The 26991-nt window shown below is 40.8% G+C and overlaps 1 protein-coding gene across 3 annotated transcripts in view; it reads right to left on the bottom strand.

The window, feature by feature from the left end:
• Positions 1–26991, bottom strand: part of INPP5A (inositol polyphosphate-5-phosphatase A) — a 246022-nt gene that overhangs the window by 76390 nt on the left and 142641 nt on the right. For all 3 annotated transcript variants that reach the window (XM_054071416.1, XM_054071414.1, XM_054071415.1), the window contains exons 7-9: positions 24450–24502; positions 17410–17529; positions 1281–1365 (exon numbers count right to left, since the gene is read on the bottom strand). In XM_054071416.1, the coding sequence (XP_053927391.1) occupies positions 1281–1365; positions 17410–17529; positions 24450–24502 (258 nt within the window). The remainder of the gene's footprint in view (positions 1–1280; positions 1366–17409; positions 17530–24449; positions 24503–26991) is intronic.

The raw sequence follows: 26991 nt of genomic DNA, 5'->3' as shown, positions 1-26991 counted from the left end.
CACTCATTGTGCAGCTCACTCTGTACACATCATCTCTGCCTAGGAATGTTATTTTAGAAGCGGATCCCTTTGCAACTCACAGACGTTAATGTCAGAATCTGGATCTACTGGTAATAACAAAAGAATTCTCTGCAGTTTCAGCCCTGCAGACTGCTGGGCATTTAGCAAGTTAAGAAAAACTTCATCAATACTGGGTGTAGGAGATAATTCTGCTGCAGCATGATTGGTAGAGGCGTTTGCAGACAGGAGCGTTCTCAATAATACTATTGCACCACTAGCGAATACTTCCCCCCCCGCATATATTTTAAAACCAAGTAATCTATAAACATTGACAATAACTAAGGGGACCGCAATGTAGCAAAGCAGGATTTAGTCCTTAACATAAGCAGTATGAAGTTGCACATGCTGAATCAGTGACTTGAATTCCATTTCAATTATGCTTTAAGTTAGTTGGTTAAATGACTGCCATGTATAAAGAGTTCCAGGAAGGAAGCTATTACCTACATACACAGTGCTTTAATGTCAAACTCCTGTTTTTTCAATAGATGAAGGAGAACAGCATTGCTCCTGTATGACAGGTAGCCAGCCTTTGACACACAGGCCACTTACTGCCTGCTGCTTGATTTGCAAAATAAAAGCTTTTGGTTTAGAAGATGCATGCCTACCCTCAAGGACACCAAAAGGCACTGCAGTATCTCTGAGAATTAAAGTTGGAAAAAAATGAGATTAAATTGGTTTTCAACCTAGATGTTATTTCTGACCCCATGGTACCTGGAGGCCAGCTTTAGCAGTAGAGTCAAGGTGATCTCAACTCGTGATGAAAAAGGTTTACTGCATTCTGGTTTTGGCTTATTCAGATCTTCCAGTCACCGTTCCCCACTGAGATGCTAGCGCCACAAAGGTTTGCATAAATGTCTGCTTGTATTTTTTAAAGTATGGAGCTCTATCATAATGTCTCTCTTTTTTTCCCCCACAGATTAGAAATACAAACCAATACTTTCTCCGCCCACAGTAAATGATTGTGAGATTCACTGTGAGCTATAAACACAGGGCAAGAGTCATAAGCGTACAACAGAAATGTGGCGTTCCGTGCTGAAGTTCAAAGAGATTTCAAACAAGGAATCTGCTTGCCTGCCAAAGGAAGAGTCTGTGGGCATTGTGAACACTCCAGGTCTCACCTTAGATGGGCATCCACAGTTTTTCCTGTCTATACACAGGAAAAAATATTTGAGAAATAAAACCTGGTAGGGTCTACAACAGAAGAAAAATAGAAGTCCTACCTCTACTACTGCTTTGGCATCCAGTCTAAAGTTGAAATCTCCAAAGACAAAATACGAAACTTTCTCAAACCGCTGATCTATAATTCTGGAAAAAAAACAAAACAAGACAAATCTGTCATTCAGCTTCACGTATACGCGAGGATGCACAAATACACATATCTTATCCTCTAAGCGCAATCTCAGAAATAAGTATTGGAATGATTAAAACTACCTGTTTATACTGGAACAATATATTAACCATGCTTTTGGGCCAATTTTCTTTGCTTAGGCAATTCTGTCTCCAACCGCAGTAAAATATTGCATTTGATTTCTGCTGTCTGGATGAAAGAGCAAAATAGAGGAAAGCAAGTTCACAGCAATTAGCACAAATAATGTAGAATCGGTGTCTGGGCATCGCAGAAATACAACACACCTTTAAAAGATAATTATATAGCTTTGGGCTGGGTAGCTAGAATTGGGAGCCCCAAATGAGTGGTGAGTTCACAATACAATTACCTCTGAGTTTACTTATCTATGAGATTGCGATCATAATGTTCACCAGCATTTGTTAATATTTTTGAAGCACTATATGAAAAGCAACGTGTTAAGAATAAACATTAATCATCACATCTGACAGAGATTGATCTACAAGCTTTTTTTTCTGGCTCAGTTATAGTTCTCTGAAAGACAGTTCTCTTTTTGTTCAAAGCAGATTTTTATTGAGGCTGTAGCTAACGTCTACAAGGGGATCTTTCCAGATGTGGCATAATGACTGACTATTTTCACAAGCCTTTGCTTAATACTAAAAAAGGAGATAAGCCATTACTGCTCATCTTTCAAATCTTGTATTATTAAAAATTGCTATTATATAGTTTATCTATAATTAACAACAACTGCCTGCTACTGCTAACAATGTGCTTCCAGAGATCTTCGCATTTGGAAATCCACTGATTGATGCTTAATTTTAAAACAGGAATCAAAACAATTAATTTCCTATTCACAGCTAAGGAAGGTATGAAACATCTAAAATGCGACCGCTACAGCTACAAAGAATATACACAGAAAAGCCCACGAACCCCTGCATTCATAAATGAGTTGCACAATCTATAAGAAGTAAGAAACAAATGCAAGGCAATACACTGTGTACATTCTGGAAATACGTAAATATGTAAGCGTTACGATGCCAGAAACCCCAGCTGAGCCAGAGGCACAGTCCCACATAGAGAGGTAATGGATTCCAAAGTAATGCACGGTAAGTAGGCTTCCTGGAACAAAACTGCCCAGCGAGGAGGCATTCATTTCAAATGGTTTTAAAAGTTTTAATACATCACATTCATTTAGACTTTCCAAAGCTATAAAGAAAGGTACAATACTGGATTCACAGTGAGATACTGCTTCTCCTCTTTAAAACATCTCAGTTTTAGTCAACAATAATCTACTATGTAAGGAATATTATTCTATTGAGAAATTAATGTGCACCGGACCTCAGGTAGTCATCATTTGAAGCAAAATCTCTTACAAAGACTTATCCTTTTCTGGCATGAAAATCTCCAAATCCTCCATTCAGCTGACAAATTATTGCAGGCACTGTTAATAAATACTGCCTACTGTCAGCTCCCAGCAAGCACCGAGAAAAAACTGTCACTCTTGACCTGTACATAACATTAGTTTGATTAGTGCCCTCCTGGCACATTAAAGGAAAATGAGAACTTAAAAGTTAAACCATTTACATTGACAAAATTTGATAACATTATCATTGCAAAATCTGATATGCAACTTATTCATAAGAAAAAGTGATTTTGCTTTGCCAACTTTCCTGATTCATATCTTAGTTTTGGCTTTGCTCATTGCCAGTTACTGCTGACAAAGAAATGACAGATATTGCAGGAATGACATCAAGGTCTAAAGAAGTCCTCTTAAAACAAATTGTTATTATGAGAATGATGCCTGTGATTGTATTATGCAAAGATGGATTTTCCAAATAAACAGACTATTCCAAAAATAGCCACTTAAAATGTCTCCCAACCGATGAATAAAGCAGCTGATTAGTCTGCTTCTGATCAATTAATTAAAACTCAGTCATTTCATAGTCTTCCACATTATCTGATTTAATCATGATTTGCATACAAATCAATCCCAGCTTTAAAACTGATCATTTTAACCAGTTGCTCCCCTGTAGTTTGTCTTGTTGGTCCTTTTAGAATCGGTGTCTCCTGACAGACTGGAGCAGAATAGTCCAAACAATACTTCTCAAGTGGTTTCTGACAAATCTCCTTTGCACAGGTGGTGAAATTTAGGTGCCCATTAAAATTACCAGCAGTGGTACAGCAAGGGATAAACACATTTATGGTTTTTTTAAAATGATCTGGGACACCTAACAATAAAATATACTTTAAATCACTCAACTTAATACACGTCTGTAGCCTACTGTCCTTGCCATTGGTACTTATTATTAGTTGAAGAGTTACCAAATCTTAGAATTATTTCAGCAATTTGATACTTTCAGAGCTCTATTTTGAAATACTTACTGGTGCCTAGAATTGCACTGAATAATGACACAAGAACTAATCTTCTTGACTGTGCTTTTAGAATCAGACTCCAAGTTAGCAAAGAAGATGGCTATAAAGAAGAGCACTCCCACTGGAACATGCAGGAAAAACATCTGGCACTGGGGGGCTTGGATGGAAATCGAGCATTGCAAAACACTGCGGACCACGAACACACAGTGAGGGTATTCAGACTGGCGCAAGAGCTAAACAGAAGTGCTCCATTTCTCCTGTTTTCATGTTCGAAGCCACAAATGCATCCAGTTCATCATGTGTACAAGTAAATGAGAACTCAGCGACTTCTTTTTTTAGAAGGAGTGCTTGCAAATGAACTTGGAAGGCTTCAAAGTCTGTGTTATTCTATTTTGCTATTTGTTTCTATAGCAATACCCTTCCTTTAACCACGTACCAAATAATCCTTTAAAAATGTTGCCACGATCAGCCAATGGAGTGATAAATCTGAACCATAAAAAGAAAGCGGCCAATCTATGCCACCAGCATTAATCTTACAGCTTTCAGTGGGAGGATGCAGTGCCACTTCTTGCTGACTACCAGATTATCCTGGAAGGCTACGTCATACTTTAAGTCTCTCTTCTTTCTGATACAACTTTTCTAAAGAGCTGGTGACAAAACAAGCGACTCAGGTAAAAATTTCATGACTGCAGGGGAGCTACAAAAATTCCACAACACTATATGAACGAGCAAATTTTTTTCTGTTATGGAAGATCATCAATACCTTAACTAGCAGTGCTGTTTGTTGCGACCTATGAGATGACAGACAATCGGGGTGTATCCAATACTTGGATGCAAATAAAAAAGAAAGCTTTTAGAACAGATTACAGCCCTTCTTTTCCAGAAAGAGACGCCTTCTCTTTGCAATGGTTGGAAAAACACCGTCTTCTAAACTTTAGTTCTTATTCCAGAAGGCATCGCTTATGAGAAAAGAATCCATTTGCACTTGGAACATACCAAAGAAATATTTGTCGCTTTTGCCCATTTCAGCAATCAGAACAACAAATTCCATGTGGCAAACAAGGACTATTGGAAAAAAGAAATGCATGCTTACAGTTGGGTTTATTGATAACGGTGTGAAACTTTAAAGCACAAACCCATAAATGCCATAGATGATTTCTTTCCTACCAGTTCCGCATATACAGAACTTTAATTGCATAAGGAGTCCTTGAGAACAGGACCAGATTCTTTACACTTGGAATATATTCATTATTTTGCCAGTTTCAAACCAATTCTACATTTCTAGCTGACGGCTTTACACTGGAAGCCTTCCGGACTGCTTGGGTTACAGTGTTTCTTTAAAAATTTTGTTCTATTTTGAGATGATGCAAATAGTTCTTGAAAGAGAGTTCAACAGCTTTTTAGAGAGGACACACAGTAAGAGAAGGAAACACCCCAGCAAGTGGAACTTTCAAATACAGTTTACAGTCCAAGTTAGTCACATGCTTGAATGTTTTGATTAGTCAGAACCATGGTTCACACTTTAAGGAGTAAACTTCATTGCTAATGGCACAAATTAATGTTAAATTACTATATCAATTTCTTTGCTGCTAAATAAATAGATATAATTTTTATTTTGGTCTAACAGCTGCAGGTTGCCTCACGGTGGATACCAGCAAGTGCTTTACAAGCCCAGAAAGAAGTTACTGTGCCCGCACTGGAGATGCAATTGCTCTGCTGCGTTGGTAAGACTTGTAGCAAACCAATCTGTACTCATCAGCGCTGTTAGCATAGCAGTCCCCTAACATGTTTTCCCAAAGACCTATGACCCAAACTGCCTGTTATTCTGGGTGCATTGTGAGAAAGCCCTGAAGCCCTCTGAGCTACGAGGCTGACTAGCTGTAGCGTGTGCTAGACTGTCCCTCCTGGGACGAAAGCCATACTCAGCTCAGAGCAGGGGCCACTGGACCAGTGCGGCAGGCAAACCTAAAGAGAAGCCAAACAAATGCCACAGTACAAGCAAATGCTCAGGGTTTGGCCTTGGAACCTAATCCAGTGAGACGTGTCCCTGCCCATGGCAGCAGGGTTGGAACTAGCTTTAAGGTCCCTTCCAACCCAAACCATCACGATTCTCCGATATGTAAAGACCGACCTCTCAGTCTGGATGGCAGTGTTGGCTAAGTGGATTGTGAAGGGTAAGCTTTTCCAAAGGCATTTAGGACATCTGGGTGCCATATTCCTTCCACGACTAAACAGAGTAAGAGGTAGACATTCCTCTTCTCCTTGATATTACTGGAAATCTATGTCTAGTTAATAATTTTAGACTCAACACCAAAAGGAATCACTTAGTCCAATCCTAAAATTAACAATGCTGTGTTATTGGAAACACTGAAATCCTTTCATAATTTACTTTATTGTAAAGTATTCAATGCAGTAGTTACAATTAAAGACACTTTATGGAATGTACCGGCTTTTATAAAAACTATATGCTGTATGGTATGTACATTTAAATGCACTGAAAATCAGCCAGAAAATACTAGGGCAATCAGAAACATCACTGACCTTCCCTTCCTTTCATACTTGTCCCCCTCCCATACTGCTGCAAGAAAGGAAAAGACAAGGAAGCATCTAAATTTCAGCAATTTGGTCATGGAAGAGAGCAGCTGAACATGATTCAGTGTGACAAGAGGCACTGTGATTTGGCTAAACCATTTCTCAGGGCACTTTGTAAGGAGGATCAGCAGCATTATTCCTTTAATAGCCATGTCTAATGCAATAGCCAGCTGGGTTTTGTCCCAGACCAAGGTATCAGCATCAGGTCAGAAGGTAACATTCTGTTTACACGATTATTTCCTAAAGCACTTATCTTCTCCTCGGTGTGAAAGTTGACTTTTCTGTTTGTAAGGAGGCCTAAAGAATTGAGGGAATGGGAAAAATTAGCTACACTGAGCTGGAGCTGAATGGCATTAAGTGGGAGGTCTGAGAAAGGCTGCTGCGGCGCTCAGCAGGACACCTTATTAGCCGCGTCATCGCAGTTCATTCAGGCAAGCCATACCAGTGTCACCAGCATTCCCACACAAAGACAAAGTTCTTCACACAGTCTATAAACATGCCTCCCCGGCCAATTCATCCTAACTTGACACCGCTGAAAAGAGGGGCTTGAGTTTTTTTTTTTTTTTGGAGGGGGGGTTATTTTAAACACAACAATAACATAACAAAACAAAACAAAAAAAACTTGCAGCTCTGCCAAGCAGGCTGAATGGAGAAGAAGGAGGGACACTGTCACGTTTCTTGGGAAGAAACAGTGCAGAGGTCAAGCCATATTTTATTCAGTGAGCAAATTTTTATAATAACTAAATGTGTTTAAGCTAAATACTAGCTAATACGAGCGCTTCCGTGTTTGTTGTAGGGCTGCAGGGGTAAGAAATTATCTTCCCACAATCTATTTTTGCACGTTACCCACACAGAAGAATTAAAGCTGCTTTTACAGAGTAAATACGACCGCCTGAATAAAATGTCCTTTCCTAAGTAAAATACAAAAATCACAACTATCTGTGCAGACAAGAGAGGATGGCTCAGTCTCGGTGCAGGAATCACTTCTCAGGCTGAACTGCTAATGCTGTTTACTGTCGACCTAAGAACAGCCTTGAACCGAAGATTCCTTTTTGATTTGAACGCAGGAAAACTAATGCTGGCCTATGAGGTGGTAAAACCTTTTCACATTTAAGCCAAGCAGTGAAGTATTCAGGAAACACCACAGAGATGGAGTCAGCAGGGCTGTCTGCACCCTTGCTGCGGGCAGTGCAGGAACCAGGACACTGGACCCCCAGCCACTGGCAGGATTCTCCACGAGGCTGCTGGCACGAAGGCAGTACTGCCAGGTGCTCTGTAGCCCAGAAGCATCGCGCAGCCAGACCCAAGTGTGCAGGCGGCTTGCGTCTCATGGCCACATCGTGCGAAGGGCACGCTCAACTAATGTCTTCTCGACAAGAGAGGATCTTATCCCAAAGAGGAATGTTTAGGAAGGAAACAAAAAAGGCAGAAAGTGACTTGACCATCCCATAGATGGGAGCCAAGCGCTGGCACAGGGGTAGCAGGTACCTATGGGTAAGGAGGTTAGACACACTTTCTTCTCCATAGATCTGTAATACCAGAGGTAATACCAACTCCTGCAGTGACTTCTGCTGGAAAGTCAAAGAACGACGACAGTGAAAGCTGTTCTCTACTACAGCCATGTCAAGGAACTGAAGATAAAGAGAATGGGGCACTAGGTTTTGGTTTATACAACGCTACACACAGGATTGCTGTGTGGCCTCTCAGATTTCTGTTGTTTCTGTCCTCGTTATTTCTTCCCTTGTAATTTTTAGTTGAAGAGATCAGCTTGAGCTGCACCTTGAGAACTGGTCTGTGGGGGATCCACCTCCAGCAGAGGTTATAGGGAGAGCTTTGAAACAGGACCCTGTCTTCTGGGTATTGCCTCCCTTTTACAGCACAGCCAGCAGTCGGCTCGCACCATTCCGCATTCTCAGATCTACATTCAGATACAAATTCCAGAACCCCCACCCATCAATTCTGAATAAAAGTAACCTGGTAACTGTCTAAGTGTGCCTCAAAAGACGAGATGTAAGTCCCTTCATTGGCATGCCTAAGGTGTTGTAGCACTGTCATTAAAAAGATAAAGTTTATCATATTTTTGTGCTCTGTTCTTTCTGATATAATAGCTAAAACCTATTAATAACATCAAAACATCTCAAAAGGTCAAGCAGCATACAGCAAGATGAAGGGAATTGTCAAGAAGCTCAGGCAATCATCTTAGCACTCAAGACATTTGCCAGGGCTGTTTAACTAATATGTGATGTTCACTTTTAATTTCAATATAGTGCCATTTGGGCAAAAATGTTGTATTTTTTAATTAATTACAATGTCAGCAGCCATTAAGATTAAAAGAAAGACCACATCAATAATAAATACTTAATCCGAAGAAAGGATTACAAGAGCAGCAATAAAAATCAATTTTTAGAGCTGGAAAATTGTGACTTTTTCCTCACTTGACTGGTATTTTCATTATATTGACAAAACCATGATCCTACCTGACACTGACATTCGCCTAATGAAATAGCAGCCATGTATAATGATGTAAGTACTTATCAATTTTGCTGCAGGAGAATACAATGCCACAGCACTGGTGTTACGCTACGAAGAAATTTTCTTGCTCTTCGTCTGATGCAACAGGAAACAACAAGAGGAAACCAAAGAAATTGCAATCTTTCTGAATCTTCCTTTACTTTATCATGGAAGATTAAAATCCTTCCATGAAACTTCTGCAACTCCTCAATGTTGGTAACACTTGGCCATAAGCAGGCAGAGATAACTGCCATATCTTAACTTGTATGAGACATCACCACTCTTGCTTGCTGCTCTGTAGTGCTTGGAATAAAGCGAAAATCCCGTGTTCACTCAGCGTTAAAGAATGCCAAGAGCAAGGCAGAAAATAATCAGGATATGCAGCAAAGGGATACCGATTCATTAACTCATTAAAGCTGGGGAAAGTGGTCTTTTGTGACAAAACTAGAAAAATTCAGAGGCACTGTGTGGCATAAACAGTTCATCAAAGAACAGTGGCAGAACGGTTAAGAAATCTTGCGAGACTTGTATCTCGCCAGACTTGCAACAAACGCCTTTCCCAGTCTGACCTCCTGGAGACAGTCACGCAGGCAAAGGGGACAGCAGAAGGTGACTGGCCACTGGCCACGTCATGCCACGGGGCGCTGCTGGCGACAGAAACCCGCACACTTCCATTGGCTTGGGGAAACAGCTAGGCTCAGAGGGGCTGTGAATTAAAACCAAACCCAACACCTGGAGAAAAGGGTAATGCAAATTACTAGAAACACAGAAAGGCTTCACTCACCAAAGATTAAAAAACGCTTGACGTTGAGAAAAGCAAATAGCAACAAATTTTACATATTTAATTGTTAGCTCGGGCACTCATCCCTTTGAAAATCGCACTACAATGGACTGACTACCGAGCTACAAGAGGGAACAAGTGAGGGGCAACATGAGAGAATTATTTGAAGTGCTAAAGAGAAGGGAAACCCCCTCTCTTTCAAAAGAGCACAACAATTAAAAAAGCTAGAGCTGTCAACTTAGATTTGAACAAAGAAAATTCGTCTGGACATAAAAACAGTAGAAGCATTTTCTTTCTTGGAGTAAGAAACGGAATCACCCTAGCAGCCTCTTAAACCCTACGCTGATGGAAGAAAGTTAAAGAAGCTTTCATAAAAGGTGAAGCAGCTACAGCTATTTACCTGTCAGTCCATGAAGAACGTCTGCCAAGTCCATCTACAACTACTTCAGCACTTGTACACATGAGAAAGTGGCTAAAAATGCTATCACTTGCATCTGGTTATTTACCCGTTGGGGAGAATGTGTATTTCCACGACATAATACAAAAGTCAAAGACAACCACCTTCTCACATAGTGATCCTACCTTCCTATGGGTAGTAAAAACGTTGAAAGGTGGTTATTAGTGCCCATAAACTCAAACGGCAGCAGAATGGAGCTCTTCCAACCATTTCTCTGTTTTATAAATATCAGCTCCTAGCATCATCTTACAGTGAGCCTTGTAAATAAAATCACAATAGCAATTCATTTTCATTTCTCTGCAAATGAATAAAAATTGGATCAACAGCCCATATAGATTCTTTTTAATTGAATCATAGCTATCCTGGAAGATTATATGGCTATACGATAGAAGATTTCAAAAGACACAAACCACAATGAATGCTGATGCGAGTATCACCTTTAGCTAGACAGTAATGACAGCTTTTTAGCTAACCCCAGACTCTCTAAGGAACAAATTACAGTAAAAAGAGAAATATAACTCAACAAGAATGTGACACACTCTGCACATTCTCATATAAAGTCATTTTCAGGGCAAAGTCAAGCAGGCAGCAAGTTATTTGCAGCCATTTCTTTTTTTTTTAAGAGGCATTCTCTCTTTTCTTCAATTGTTTCTGCTTAATTACAGAAATTCTCCTGGGAGTGGTATTTTTTTACACGACATCCAATCTAGCTGGTAGTTACATCGGTTATATTCTACTAGAAAGACGTGGTAACCAATGGAGGCTGCTCCAGGAGAACCTATCGTGGAAAATGGGTAAAACGGGAGTAAAGTCCATCTGAAAGATGAGCTGGAAAGCAGCCCCAGCTCACCAGCAGACTTGGCAATACCTTACTGCGATCCCCATCACAGGACAGGGAATTTGCTTTTGTGAAAATAACTGTCAAAAATCCCTCCAGGAAACGTCAGAGCTATTATTTTCAGTATTTCTCTTGGAAAAGCCACAATTCTGTTCACATGAGGCAGACAAAGTGAAGAGTGACTTAGAGTATCCACACATCTTTCTGTGTGACACCTACAAGCTCTTACACATTCTGGATTTTGGATTGCCGATTCTCCAGTCAGATTTTTGCTTCCAAATCTGCTTTTGTTTATACAGATTTCTTTTTATCATGAGAAAAAAAGAAAAGATCTTTAATTTACCATTTGAATAATAAATGCTGCAAATTTATTAATAACCTGTTCAGTTATTAATTAAAACAAAAAAAAGAACTCAAATGCTGAAAATAACAGAATAAGGGCAAAATTACTGACTAGGACTATCAGAAAGCATCACTCACTTATGGAAATGCATTTATTGTGTCCTTAAAATGATAATAATGTCTAATTTCCTTTACAATATACACAAGTACAAAATTATAATATGCTAAAAATATAACCTAAATAAAATTCAGGATGTGTTTGTGTAAAAAGGAAGGACGTACGAGTTGCATTTTTGACAACTGCATCAACATACAAAAGCTCGAGACAGGAGAAAAACAAGAAGCAAGGAGAAAGTGCCTTTGACAGGTTGAAAGTAACAAGACAATTTTGCTGGATTTACTCTTTAAAGAGCATATTATACAAACACACTAATTTTGAGAGCACTTAACCTTCGTTTAAAGGTGCGGGGGGGATGACTGAATATTAATGAGATGAGCCTCAGGGTGTTTAATGAAAAGCTGTCTTTTTGAATGTGATCTAGGGTTTTAAACCTTTGTTAGAGGATATTTGGATGGAAGGTTTATTTGCCCTGGGAGTGCATTCTATCTGAATACACAGAAATTTCACTAAATGTTTCAAGGCGTAAGATTACAGACAGTTTTCACTCAGAGTTAAAATCACCGTTTAATTTGTTTAATTTAAACAAAATTAAATAAAATCCGACTCCCCCCCACCTCTCAAGCAAGCTACTCCTAGGATCTTCTGAAATGACCCAGATCTTTAGAGCGAAGTTTTCCTTTGCCTAGAAACTAAGTGGCTTTTCTTTTGCTCATTCAGCTGCTAGTTCTGGGAAAAGCCCAAAGAGAAACATTTAGATTGGAGGGGTCTTTGAGAAGATGTGACAGTTGACTGATGAGCATCCATAAAATGACAAAGAATAGTTGTGTGGAGCCGGTGCATCACATCGCCTCTCCCTGGGAAACTAATTGCTCTGAATTGTTAATAGTAACATTATTTTTCTGGCAATCATTTCTTTTGAATACCCAAAATGAGCATGAAACAGCTCCTTTGACCGGACATAAAAGTTAAATGTCCCAATGTTGATCAAATTAACTTCAGCTATGTGACAATGGACTATATTTGTGAGAAAATAATGAAGGGCACAAAGGGGAGCTTTATGCCAAGATTTCACAGTTGTAATGTAAAAATGTTTCTGTTGAACTAGGCCAGGGAACGTTTCAATAGGAAAACAGAAGAGCACTGTCACTTTCTTCGGAAAAAAAAAAAAACCCACATTCATTTTATGGATCTGAATGCTTCAGATAATTTCAGGAAGTTTAAATGGCTGGCACATCGAAAACCACAGTATCAAGCTCACATCTCACGTCCTTGTCCTTCGCAAACTCTCTTCTAAGACTTTTAAAGGACCCTCTCCTACAGCTTCTACTCAACCCCTAGCCAGGCTATTAAACCCAGTAGACACCCCTCCCCACCAAGGGTCTAAAGGACATGACTAATAGGCCAATATGATTAATTAGTAAGATGTACTCATAAGCATTAACTACAGCAAATGTATGCCAGGCTAAACTAAAATGTAAGCTACATTTCCTTTCTTACTCTCATGTAGAGCTCAACCCCCCCAACTTTAGAAAATACAAAAATGCAAGTATTACACAAATAGGGCCAATTGTAGATGGGAATTATCTAAATCAAATCTGGAAGATTTTTTTTGCTCTGCAAAATATAAAGCAGGTCTATCATTCTTATATACAAAACAAATTCAGTTTTGACTCTCTCTGTGTCTAACTGAACAACATAACTGACTTCTGGGAATTTAGTTTGCGTTCACAGTAGCGCTGATAAAGACTCATTACACAAGTCAGTTGTCTATATATGTATGTATATGAAATACTATGACTATGTATTTGTAAATAAACAAGCGAATATTTGCTTAACACCAGTGTAATTTCAACTCTCAGACTTTAAAGAGTCTAACACCACATTTTCTTCTCACTTGCTAAAAGGCAAATGCTAAACCCTATCTGGCTCAGCACATACCAACTAGCTGTCTTTGAAAATATTGTACTCGCTATATAATTAATTTTTAATATTATTAAAGTTAAATCATTTCAGAACACCCTTTTAAGATTAAGCCTTTCTACTCCCCAAACATATTACTATGATTATTAATAGATTCCCTCAGGAGAAAACTTTTAGCAGCAACCTTAAATCGTTCACTTGACACGGTTTCCCTTTGTTTTTTCCCTTCTAACTCCTCCCCTTCTCAGTAATTTAAACACGCTCAGCAGCTTTGTGCCTATGTGTTAAAACCTTATAGTCAGAATAATTTTGGGGAAAGCAACTTCCCAGATGATTTTAACAGTTAAACTAACTGATTTGAGTGTTATTTGCGAACGTGTTTCTGTATTTCAAAACTCGTGCGATAGCTTTTACCTAAGATGAAAAGGCTGTACTTAATTCATGTTTATGAAGATGCAGGGTGAACAGAACTGCGCTTTCACTTACTCCCACAGTGACCTAAATCAACTGTGAGAAGGTGTTTCTGTTTCATTCAGTGAAGGTTTAGCTCATTAAACTGTTTTCCTTCTCAGTATTGTTCGTTTGGTTTGAACTGCATTGCTGTTAAATGCTCTTTAGCAGTTTAAAGGCTTTAAAGGAAAAGACTTATCAGTCTCTGTTTTTAACAGCACTAAATCTGCATTATTAGTTCATGCAGATAAGGGGATTTAAAAGCTCAGCTTGAAACCTCTCTCTTCTGTATTTATCTGACACTGCATAGCTCCAGTAGCTCAGCTGGAAATGTAGATCTATGAAGCTTTAAAGAGAGATTAAAGCCAAGAAAAGAAGTACTTTTTCCCCTATAGACGCTCTCACTTTCCCTTTTCCTACTGTCTGAAGGAGCGATGGCAGACAATGGTCAAAGATGGTTCCCAAAACCCTCTGAATGGGGACACTGTTGGTGGTAGCATTCATTCAAAGTGAGCTTCAGTGTATTGTCCTCCCCAATCAGCAGATCAGAATAGAGTTTGCTGGTGGCTGCCAAAAGGTTAGCAATGCCGATGAAAGGGGTTTCCCATTATTCACTGCTCTTACAGAACTCCCCTTTTGTGCGAGTAAGCCCATCATTTCACTATGGAGGTCCGGATCTGCGGCTGGCTGCTCTCTCAAAATGAACAATTCATCTGAATGCAAGCTCACAGTAGTAGTGTGCAACCTAAAATTGAAGGTTTTCTTTTCTAAGGACAGGGGAGTTGTGGCAGGTTTTGGCAGTGTCACATTTTAATGATATACCATCATGACATCTCTGACCTGCAGCTGACACTAATACTACAGTCTTATTACCTTACCCTTGGCAGGGCATCGTGGGAGGTCCGAAGCCAAAATTAGCTAATGAAGCACACTGTATGCTGTAAACAAGTGTGCAATACGTCAATGCAAAACGTTCATACAGGCTTGCCCCTCACGCGAAGCATAAGAAAAGGAGAGGAAACCAACGGAACCAAGAAAAAATGAAATAACATTAGGCCTTTCCCACACTGCTCCATGTCACGGAACTCAAAAATCTGTGCCTCAAACTGCACTGAGAGTAGATCCTGGTCTTACTGCGTCTCTATCCCCTTAATAAGGGGTCTCTTATAAACTGCTGCATGCTACCTATTTGCAAACCTTCCAAGTGCCTCCACAGTTTTCTGATGGTTTGAACAGGTTTTACAAGTGATACAAGAGAAGATATACTGTATTTTTCCTCTTCACCCCCCAAAAGTGAAAATAAATGCCTATTTTGGAGAAATTCCTACTTAGCCCTCTGCTGGGGTGCACAGGAAAAGCACTTCTTTATACACAGTGGGAAAAAGCAGTCTCTTTTGCTCAAATATCCGCCTGGCTTTAAATAAGATAAACCTCACAGAAAGTAATAAAACTTTGGATAGAACGTGATTGGAAAGGTATTTATACTTCATCCCACATTTCAGAACATTTTTCAGTGAAAATCTATATAGGACAATGCTGCATATGCACAGGTATTTTTCAACGCGTAACTTAACGCGGTGCAGGAGTGTCTTTAACTTGTAGGATGCTGCCAGAGAAAGTTAAGACAGCTGGCAGTTACTTGTTGGTGGGGAACCCCTCACGGCATTTCCATACATGGAAGGCTGGAAGCAAATGATAGAAGGATGAGACACATCGAACTCATCCTTCCTCTCAGCTGTGCCAAGAAACAACTTGCCAACCAGGGAGGTGATTCTGTCCCTGCACTCGGCACTGGTGAGACTGCACACCTTGAATCCTGTGCTCAGTTCTGGCCCCTCACTGCAAGAAGGATGTTGAGGCTCTGGAGCGAGTCCAGAGAAGAGCAACAAAACTGGGGAAGGGGCTGGAGAACAGGCCTTACGAAGACCTGGGGTTGTTTAACCTTGAGAAGAGGAGGATGAGGGGAGACTTTATTGCTCTCTACAACTATCTGAAAGGAGGTTGTAGAGAGGAGGGTGCTGGCCTCTTCTCCCAAGTGACAGAGGACAGGACAAGGGGAAATGACCTCAAGCTGCGCCAGGGGAGGGTCAGACTGGATATCAGGAAGAAAATTTTCACAGAAAGGGTCACTGGGCACTGGCAGAGGCTGCCCAGGGAGGCGGTGGAGTCCCCATCCCTGGAGGTATTTAAAAGACGGGTAGACGAGGTGCTCAGGGACACGGTTTAGTGGCAGATAGGAATGGTTGGGCTCGATGATCCAAGGGGTCTTTCCCAACCTCGTGATTCTATGACTCCCTGTGTGTCCCTTGCAATGCGCTAATCCTCATTGCTGACATGGCACCCATCACTGGTGTCTGTGTGGGGACAGGGCTCTGCATCCGCTGGCTGGGCTGCGACCCCCACACCACAGCCCTTGGTGCCCCACGGCAAGACTGGGCTTTGCAGTGGGAAGGGTGGCAGCAGTCCTGTGCTCATCTGGAGTCTTGCTGCAAAGAGGCTCGTGCCGGCACCTGTGGGACAGGGGCAGCTGTGGCACAGTGCATACCACCACGGGCTGCCGGACACCAGGGATCAGGGTAAGAAAACAGCACATAAAGTGCTCTGCTTTTATTTTTTCCAGCTTAAGCAGTTTGTTTGATGCAACATCTCATGGCACAGATCGCAGTGTATGCCACGGCTGCTTTGAAGAGACGCTTGAAAGCTGTTTCTCAGGCAAACATGAGTCAAGCAGTACCCTCTAAGAGAAACACCCATTTCCTTTGCAAATCCGTGTATTGCCCATGCAGAAATAACTTTTTCTTACTCAAGAAAAAGCTTTTTTTTTCACCTAACATTGTAACTGCTAATCAGTGCAGCTGTAAATTGTTGAGCAACTTGGTAACATCATTATAAACCACAGTATCATTAATAACGGTGTCAACTGCACACGAATGCTGTGTTGTTTCTTGAAAAAGACTAGCTGCCTACTGCACTCAGCTAGCGTTGAGATTAAAACACCACAGAGTTTAACGCCGAGAGGAAGTTGGAGATCCTAACTTAAAAGGAAACGCTGCAAGAGCTGGATTTGTTCCTTTAACAGAAAAGATGGTTATGGGAGGATTTTGTTGCTAGCTTCATCTCTTTGGTAGTTACAGAAACTCCACCGTGTGTGGAGTTTTTCAAGGCTCGGTTGGATAAGCCTTGAACAACTCGATCTGATGTTGAAGTCAGCCCTGCTCTGAGCAACTGGATGAACAAGAGACTCACAGAGGTCTCTTCCAAGCAGAATTACTCTATTATTCTGTAACTGAAAACATACTTGAACAGCAGTTTTATTGGACTCTACACAGATTAAAAAGAAATTAATCTAACTAACACATTTAAAAAATAAACCTTCTTTCTACTCTTCAGGTTCTGGTGACTTGAGAGAGATCCTCCAATCTCAGTAATTTAGCTTAAAAGAATAAGTGTATAAAGAGATTCGTAATTGGCATTGTCCAGAAAACTCTGATAAGAAGTGACCATTTTTAGTTCACAGAATAAAAACCTCTACATTTCTGAGTGTGTCTTTTGATACATCTTTTATACTCTGCTTATGAACACAGAAGACTGAAAGAGGCTAGTAAATGCTAATACATACCTATCAAGTACATAGCCAAGAGCCTTATGCCGTATTCCTGAGTAAACCGATGGGCTTGTTTCCCAAGCAATTAAATTGGAAGCATCATGGAAAAGATGAATGTTTACCAAGTCAAAGGCACTATGACAAAAAAGAAAAAAATAAAATGATTCAGGATAAAAGAAAAAAACATCTGTTTCAACAGTAAAGCATTCAACATAATAACACTTACTGTATTCTCTCTTATGTTACCTTAACATTTACTCACACAGGCTGTGCAATTTAAGCTATCGTCATCAGCAAATTGTCAAAAGACTATTATCAAACTCATGGACAACTCATCCACAGGTAAGACTGCATCTAAGCTTTTGCTTAAAATATACATAATATGAAAATGAACAGCTATTTGTCAGTCACAATTCACAGAAATCAAGCAGTACCCTCCCACTAGAATACTTTTAGAACAAAATCAAATGTGTTAACAAACAACTTCACTTTGATAAAGCTGTGGCTAAATACCTAGTAGAACTGAGGCTTTGCAATTAGCAAAATGAAAAGCTGTTAATGGGAGACCTTTAAGATTACCAAGTCCAACTGTAAACCTAGTCCTGACAAGTTCACCACTAAACAGTTCAATGATGGAGTTGGCAGTGTTAGGTTTATGGTTGGACTCAATGATCCTGGAGGTCTTTTACAACCTAAACAATTCTGTGATTCTGTAAACCATGTCCCTAATTACCACACTGTTTCCTCCTAACACTTGTTATGTTTGGGAGAATGGAACAATCACCCCTTGGCTGCAATGTCCTTTCTGGTAGTTGTAGAGAGCAACGTGGTCTTACCTCAGCCTCCTTTTCTCCATGCTAAACAGCCCCAGTTTGCTCAGCTGCTCCTCATAAGACGTGGATGAGGAGCTGACCTCAGAACTCCAGTAAAATTTGTAAAATTTCATAGCTTTGCTTCCTAATCTGGAAGACCGAAGTATTAACTCATCCTTTCCTACTTGGCAGTGAGGCAGGGAGTCAGGCAGCAGTCCCTTCACCTGGCTGCAGGCTTGGTCAAAAGCCCACTGCATCAGCACCCACTCCAAGAGATAAATGCTGTCTTGGATTTGGGAGCCCTGTCCTCCAGGAGGAACATGCCGGAGCCCAGGACTGCTGTTACAGTGCCCATTGCTTGCCTTATGGCATGGCCAAAGACTGACAGAAGAGATTTCTGAAAAGAATCATATTGCTTCTATGGAAAATCTACGATTTTGATTTGGTTGAGGACAAAAGAAACAGGGATATTCTGCAAGTTCCTTCTTAAGCAATGAAACCAACTTCAAAGCCCTGTGAAACAGAAATACCTTCTTTGTCTCACTGCATAAAAGCTAAATTATAGAATCATAGAATGGTTTGTGTTGGAACTGACCTCAAAGATCACCCAGGTTCAAACCCCTTGCCATGGGCAGAGACACCTCCCACCAGATCAAAACTTCATCCAACCTGGCCTTGAACACTTCCAGGGATGGGGCATCCACATCCACGATTCTTCTGGGCAACCTGTGCCAGTGTCTCACCACCCTCACTGTAAAGAATCCCCTCCTTGTATCCAAACCAAACCTACCCTCTTTCAGTTCAGACTGTTGCCCCTTTTCCTGTCACGACAGATCTTTGCAAAAGTCCTTCTCTGTCTTTCTTGTTAAGACCATGTTCTATACTGAAAGGCTGCAGTTAGGTCTCCTCAGAGCCTTCTCTTCTCCAGGCTGAATAACTCAAACTATCTCAGACTGTCCTCACAGGAGGAGCGTCCCAGCCCTTTCATCCTCCTCTGGACCCAGTCTAGCAGGTCCATGACTTTGTATGATCACTATGTGTCTACTCCATCTCCCAATCCATTATATATATAAAAATAAAATCATAGAATCGCTAGGTTGGAAAAGACCTTGAAGATCATCACATCCAACCGTATCGGTCCACAACTAAATCCTATCCCTAAGCACTTCATCTGCTCATCTTTTGAACACCTCCAGGGATGGTGACTCAACAACCTCCCTCCGCAGCTGTTCCAGTGCCCGATAACCCTTTTGGTGAAGAAATTTTTCCTAAGACAGGTGACAGATCTCTTTGACAGCTATTTGTAACTAGATTCTATCCAATGTTAGCACACGAGTTCCTTGACACAGGGCTGGAATTTGCTATGAACCTGCACAATACTTGGCTGATTTTGGCTGGTAAGAGTATTTTGAACAATAACAACACTACCAGCCTTGCAACGCATCTGTACACAACTATATTCTTGTACTTTAAAGCACTTCACACCACCCCACTTTTCAATGTGGCAGAAAACCTTCACATAGAGGGAATTTTCTGTTATAAACATGGCCAGACAGAGGAATCTCCTCTTGTCATCTACGTTAATCACACGTGAGGCATCTCTTCTAGCGGCTGGGAGTGACCTGGAAGGCAAGCTGTCTTTCCGAACTCTGGTGTCCCACCGCTGACACAGATTTGAGTGCCAAACGGAATGCTATCCAGCCGTTATGGCCAGACTTTATATGTGCCCTGCTTGTGGCTTTTTGTGTCCTAGAGACCTGATCTGCATTTTAAAAAACTCTATCATCTCATTGCTTTGCTATTCAGCTCTTTTGGTGACAGGACATGGGGAGTCACGGCGAAACAAGAAAGAAGAATACAGAAGAAAATTGGAATACTCTTTTCACACAGATCTAACAACACCATCAGTTGACTCCCTCAGCCAACAATCCTGGTTGGGTTGACTCCCTCAAACCAAGCAGTGTATGCAGGAATTCCTGTATACTGAGTTGAGGGACTGCAGGAAAGGTGTCTCCTAGGAACTCCAAAAGGGATATTTAAGGGATAGCATTGACAACGTTATGTTTCGGAAAGGAGGTCACTCAAGCACCTGCAGAAAGTGGTGTGCCCCATTAGCTCCTACATGTGTAAGAATGCTATGTGCTAAAAAAGATGTTGCATTTCTCTTTGAGGGCACAATTTCGGTTAGCGTTTCAAAATTTTGAGTAGGTTCCACAAACAGTAATAATAATTATTACGCTACTATGGGGCTGACAAAGGTAAAAAATTTCCTGGGTGTAACTGAATAGAATTCTTTAAACTTCTTTAAAACTATGAAGAAACAGAAATTACATACCAGAGCAGAGGTAAGTCTGTCCTAGAGGACTGTTACAAGAAACAAGGCTATTTAAAATGCTTCCTCTTGCGTTCAGAAAAAACGCTGGCAAAATTTGGTTGTAGCTGATCCAAAGCAGCCAGCTCTTAAATGAGAAAAGCCGTTATGGAAAGAATGGAGGCAAAATGAAACTGTCAGAGCTCTAACAAAAGTCCAGTCTTGCTGACAGTTTTAGGCAGGATGGGGGTGGTCAAACCAGACCTTTTTTAAGCTCTCTGTCCAAGTATCCTTCAGTACTGTGCCTGCCCTTGGCAGCTCAGGCATACTCCAAGGAGATAGGATCTCTGTCAGCTCCCCTTCACAGACAGGTGGGTGCTTGGTTTTCCTGTCTGAGATCCTTTCAAATAACGCTGATGGCTACAGAAGCGCTTCTCAGCCAAGTGATGCTCTTCCAGGCAGTATGTATTTTGTGCTGCTAACCCCCTTCAGCAGCTCTCATCTTCAACAGGAGTTGCAAACACATACTGATGAATTTGCAAAGGCCTCCAACACCATGTGCTTTCCACCTTAGCATAAGCTAAATGCAGAGGTGCTACTAGATAAAGCAACAAAATACATGCTCTCACTTCTCTACTTCACTGATGAACACCATTTGGACTTAGCCTGAAGCCACCTATGGATTTCAAGTTGCCTCTTCGCAGAGAAAGCCCTCAAATGTCCTCTCAGTGTCTCTTCTCTCCCTTGGTCTTACTGCTAATGAAAGGTCCATGTAGTGAGTTTTCTGTCCCCTTTTTGAGGAGAACCACAACTCAGCCCCATCATCAAACTGTATTAGCCTGCCTGAGACGTCAGATTTAAAGAAGTTTTTCTCTTTATAGGAGCCAAACAGTTTGAATTTGAACAAATGGCTAAATCATACTGACTGCATTACTAGTCCTGTACTCAGAGAAGTCTTGCATGAGAATTCAGTGTGGAGATCAAAAACAGAGAAGGCAAACATACCTTATGTTCAAAAAGGAGTTTAAAGCCTGCCAGCGAGAACATGGGAACAGACTCTGGCAGCGATCTATCGAGCACAGAGCCCAAGCTGTGTGAGATTCCCCAGATCATGAAGGAGTCAGGGAACAGGTTTGGACACAGCAAGTAATGGTCGTCAAAAGAGCAAATGCATGATAAAGACACATAGGTGACCAAGCAGCCAGCACGAAGGCCTCTTCCAAAGATATTGGTGGGGTTTTTTTTGGTACAAGGAACAGTATCTTGCTGAATGAACTCCCAGATAAAACAGTCCTACTAACCTCTGTATCAGGGTACATAATTAGTACATAACTATAAAATGTAATCTGGAGATGTCCATTCCTGTTTGTCTGAAGGATGAACACAGAGAATCCCTGGAGGATAGGGAGACACGTCATGACATGAACTCATCCACTGAGTGAAGGTATGCTACAATCCATCCTCACCTGCCTAACAACTGCTTGTTCTTAAAATTTGCTAATGAAGGACATTCCATTTACAATTTCCCCGTCCCAAAATTAAAATTTTCATCATATTACCTGGTTTTCTGCAAATGAAACTGGTTTCCTTTCGCCCTTTCTGCAGGGGACCAGCAACCAGTCTGCCAGACATGGTGAGAAAATTTTTTCAACTCCTACTCAAATACTCTTATCATTCTCAACTCTCTTGTTCTTCTTCCAGCTTATCTAAAGCACAGCACTCAACACAAGACAGAGGACTCTATCACAGGCCTTGGCAGCACACTATTAAATTATGATCATTCCTTTCCTGCTTCATGTTTTTCATATGATGTATCCATTAACACACATCAGTAAGAAAACAATGAACGCTATTCAATTTCTTCTCCCTTGATCCTTTTCTACAGTATCGCTAATGAGTCAGTTATTCCCAATGTTGTATTTGTGCTTTTGAATTCTCCCCTCGAAGTGCAATGCTTTGTATTGCCCTGATTTAATCTTCCAGTCCTCCTTGCTCTAAAATAGCAGAACAATTTTGATTCCTGATTCTGACCTCTGATCGACTTGCAAACATTCCCAGGTTGGTGTCATACCTACGTTTTATAAACATATTGTCTACTCCATCCTCCCAACCAAATGCAAACTATAGGAGTAAACTATTCAAGACTGTAAATCATTCACACTGTCTTCATAGAATCATAGAATAGTTTGGGTTGGAAGAGATGTTAAAGATCATCCAGTTCCACCCCCGCTGTGATTGGCAGGGACACCTCCCACTGGCTCAGGCTGCCCAAGGCCCATCCAACCTGGCCTGGAACACCTCCAGGGATGGGACAGCCACAGCTTCCCTGGGCAATCCCAGGGCCTCACCACTCTCATAGGGAAGAAATTCTTCTTTATGTCTGGTCTAAATCTGCCCCTGCCCAGTTTATACCCATTGCCCCTCATCCTATCACTCCAAGCCTTAGTAAACAGTCCCTCTCCAGCTTTCTGTAGCCCCTTCAGGTACTGGAAGGTCGCTATAAGGTCTCCACGGAGCCTTCTCTTCTCCAGGCTGAACAACTCCAACTCTCTCAGCCTATCCTTGTATGGGAGGTGCTCCAGCCCTTGGATCATTAAACTTACAGTTTTAAGACATGAAATGACCACAGGAGGAAGGGAACAATGTTGAACATTCGTATACCTTTAGGTGACTATACCATAAATAAGCAGTAAAGACCAAAACTCTGACTAAATAGTAAAAAAGAATGGTCAAGTTTCAAAGTAGGACCAGAGGAATCTGAATCACCTGTGGGTTTATTGAGTTCTCCTTGTGTTAATACAAGGAAAATTCTCAAGCTCTCTCAGGTATAGTGTTTCATGCAGTCAGCTGCTCCCCCCATACACTATTACTACAATTATTGTTATTAAAGATAGCATTTTCAAACATAGTAGTAAGTAACTTCAGATATAACATGGACTTCTCGTCAACACCAGTTGGCACCGTTTCTTCCAAAGACAGTGACCTATGGTGTAAACCCATAATGACATTCAACCTCTATTTTTATACCATTGTCTGCTCCCCTCAGTCCCCGTCTCTTCCGGCTATTGGAAGATACCAAGAGCAAAACAACGTTTGCTTGTTCAGTAGACTTTCACAACACACCTCATGTGGAACTCTGCCTGCTTTGAGGTCAGCCAGGTTATTCTCAACTGAAACAGGTCTTGATCAGTGGGAAGTTTCCTCAGCAGCCTCTGAGCACACAGACCAGAAGTATCTGATGCTCTCTGCTCCCTCTCCATCAAACCCTACTAGGGAGTGCTGGGCTGCCAGGTACGTTATTCTACTCTGGGATAAAAATAAGCAGCCTTACAGAGAAAAGGACCATGCCTTGTGTTTAAAATGGGAATCTTGACCTGAATATGGCAGTAAAAGTAATATAATAGGCACTACTTTTAAAAAGCTGCATTCTTTAAAGGTAGGTTCCCTCCATTGACTTCAGCCTAAAGGGCTGGCTTAAAGAGTTCGTAGAGAACTCTCTCTTTCCTCAGAAGTCCCAGAGGTGAGGGCTGCAGGTATCTGACCCAGGTAAGATGCTGTAGGCTTTTGTCTGTATCGGACATGGTGGGGATCAGTAGTGGGGGGTGCCTTTAGCTCCATACTGTGACTCCACAGGCCTTGATCACATTCACCAAACTTTTTTGATCATGCTTGATTGAGAACTTGCTTACGACCTGAATTATCCCACGCTAATGGCACATACACATGAATATTAGCATCCCATTTTGTCATGCATCATTACAACTTACTGAACTTTACTGTGTTCAATAAACAAAAAAGCGAAGTAATCATTTTGCAACCTATCCGTTCTGTGAGTAGACCAATCTATATATACAAATACCTTCTTCAAAACAGTTGTTAACAAACCCATATATAATATATACAAAATGAGAAATAACACAGACACAACTTACCAATCAGTAATACACCACCTTGTTCGAATGAAACCTTTTCTGGACCACTTGCACTGAAAAATAAGCAAATTAACATCAGTCACCTTAAACTAAAGGATTTCTGTGAAAGAGAAATGCACTTATACAGAGAAGAAAAAGAACCAGAGTTCATCCATGTGTTTTAACTAATAAGTGCTACACACCAACAGAGGTGCCTTGAAAACATATATTGTGTCGCTCATAAATGCTGGAATTATTTATATCTTTGGTCCTGTGGCAGTTATAAAATCACATGTAAAATTAATATAAGCCCTGGTAGTTGTTTATAGATGAAAGATAACCAATTAGGAAAGCTTTGCAACTGTATTAATGCTCAGCCTAAACCAGCAACTTGTTACTGCCTATGCACAAATGTCTTGGCTTCTCTCTGCTTTTCCCTGAACTGTAAAATGTCACCAGAGATTTACATCAAATTAAAATGAATGAGACCCGCTAGAAAGCTATTTCTCCTGCTGAGCCAACCCACCCAATATTTCTATAAATGTTAAGGGGAATTTAAATAATGGTAAAACATTACATTTATCAAAGCTGTAACGTCCATGAGAAAGCCACAAATCAGCTCATGCCAACGTATGGCACTTCTGATACAGCAAAAGGATTTTTTCAGCACCACTCCTAAGCTGCTGCCATAAATTACAACCTCGCACAAAAAGACATGATTCTGCATCCTATTTATTCACTGTTAACAATGAATGTGGGGCTAGGCTAATGTTCTCTGGTAATGAATATTGCACCAGACAAGCCTAAATAATGATGTCAATGATTTTGTAGCAAAAGACTGCAAATCCTTATTACGAATAAAATGCCAGCCACAGCAGAGCATCCTCCTCCAGTCAGGAGGGTTGCTCTCCTAAGCCTCTCCAAAAGCACTCAGAGAGACCTTCCGGACACATTCACCCACCTATGAACAGAGAATCCTTGTGAAATTTTGAAGTCCCAAATACTGCTGAGATAGTGAAGCGCCTCACAAAGTCTAAATGGGCAAACTGTTTTCTAATTTCCCTTCAGATAACAGCCACCTATCGCCCACCACCCCTCCTGAGGCACGAAGATGGTAACCACAGTCAAGATTCACCAGACTTAACACCACTCCTTTACTCTTTCCCATTGGGGTTCTCTTTGAATTCAAAATATACTTATGAAGATGTCAAAATATTTATTTTACTGAATAAATAATAGCTTATTCTTGAAAGTTTGACAATGAAAACTCCTGGTATGTAGTTGTTCTATTCATACCCAGGAAAATGTGCAAAGTTACTTGTAAATGACAGCTTATTTCACTGACTGCACCCAACTCCAGAGCTGGCAATTCTGTGGAAAAACTGTTGCCTACATGATACAAAACTAAGAAGAAAAAAATGCCTACAAAATTCGCACTTAGTTCTGTAATTCAGATTTTAGGAAACCTGTTTTTACTGTTTCTTACTTCAGGTAGGAATTTCAGCGTCATCTTTCTGCTGGGTTGTGGGACCTTGCTACACCGATTGCTGAAGCCAAATCTGACTGCGAGAGAGAGCCTCAAGGAAAACTGCAGCTTGGCTGCTTACCTGCGGACTCGGCTGTGCTGGCCCTGCCGAAGAAGGGTTGGAGGCTTTCCCTGCACAAGTTTTATCAGCTTCACATGCTACAGCACAAGGAATTGTTCCCCTCAAAACCCAAGAACAGTGACTAGCAAAGTCCTTTAGGCAGTGAATCAAATGTTATCTTTTGATGCTGTAGATACACAGCAAAGCTTTCTTCTGGTCTTGACTTATGACTCTACTTACAGTTGGCTGTAAGTTGCTCACAGGACATATATTAAGAGGGAATAAAATAAACGAACAAACCGTGAAGATTTCCTGTAGACAAAAGGAGAAAGACCTCCGAAACCCTGAAGGATAATACAGAATAGATGGACTTCACTTCTGAGCATATGTGAAGTTTACACCACCCATTTGATTTGGTAAAATGTCAACATTTATTCAAAAGCAAAACAATGAAAAAAGTTAAATGCTAAAAGCATTCAAAATTGGCTTAAATCTAATCTCAATCAAAACCAGGGAGCTCTGTAATTTCATTCTTAAAAATAACTACATTGAACTTTTAATTACTGAAGACCAATGCATAGAACGTAAAATTAAATAGTCCAAGCCAATGATGTGGCCCAAGATAATGTCTTCAATCATGATGTCATTTTTCATTTGATATTTTCCTCTTTGGCAACATACTACGTACTTCGAAAGATGCAGCATTAGAACAGGGCCAACTACATCATGTGGCCCAGAGCCATATCCCATTGGATTTTGAGTATCTCCAAGGAGATTCATTCTACAACCTATCTGGGCCTCTCTTGTGTTGTTTATCTTCATGGTGAAATCTTTTGCCAGATTTAGTCAGATTTTCCCTTTCTGTAACTGATGACAGCTGCCCCTTGTCCTGTTGCTGCACACCACCCAGAAGCACCTGGTCCCAGCCCTCAAAAGGCACCGGTTGGGCCACTGCAACCAGCAGCATGGTCCCCCAT

The sequence above is a fragment of the Cuculus canorus genome, chromosome 7, assembly GCF_017976375.1.
Source record: "Cuculus canorus isolate bCucCan1 chromosome 7, bCucCan1.pri, whole genome shotgun sequence".
Classification (NCBI taxonomy): Eukaryota; Metazoa; Chordata; class Aves; order Cuculiformes; family Cuculidae; genus Cuculus; species Cuculus canorus.
Note: the sequence above shows the minus strand (reverse complement) of the source record. Positions and strands in the feature narration are given on the sequence as shown.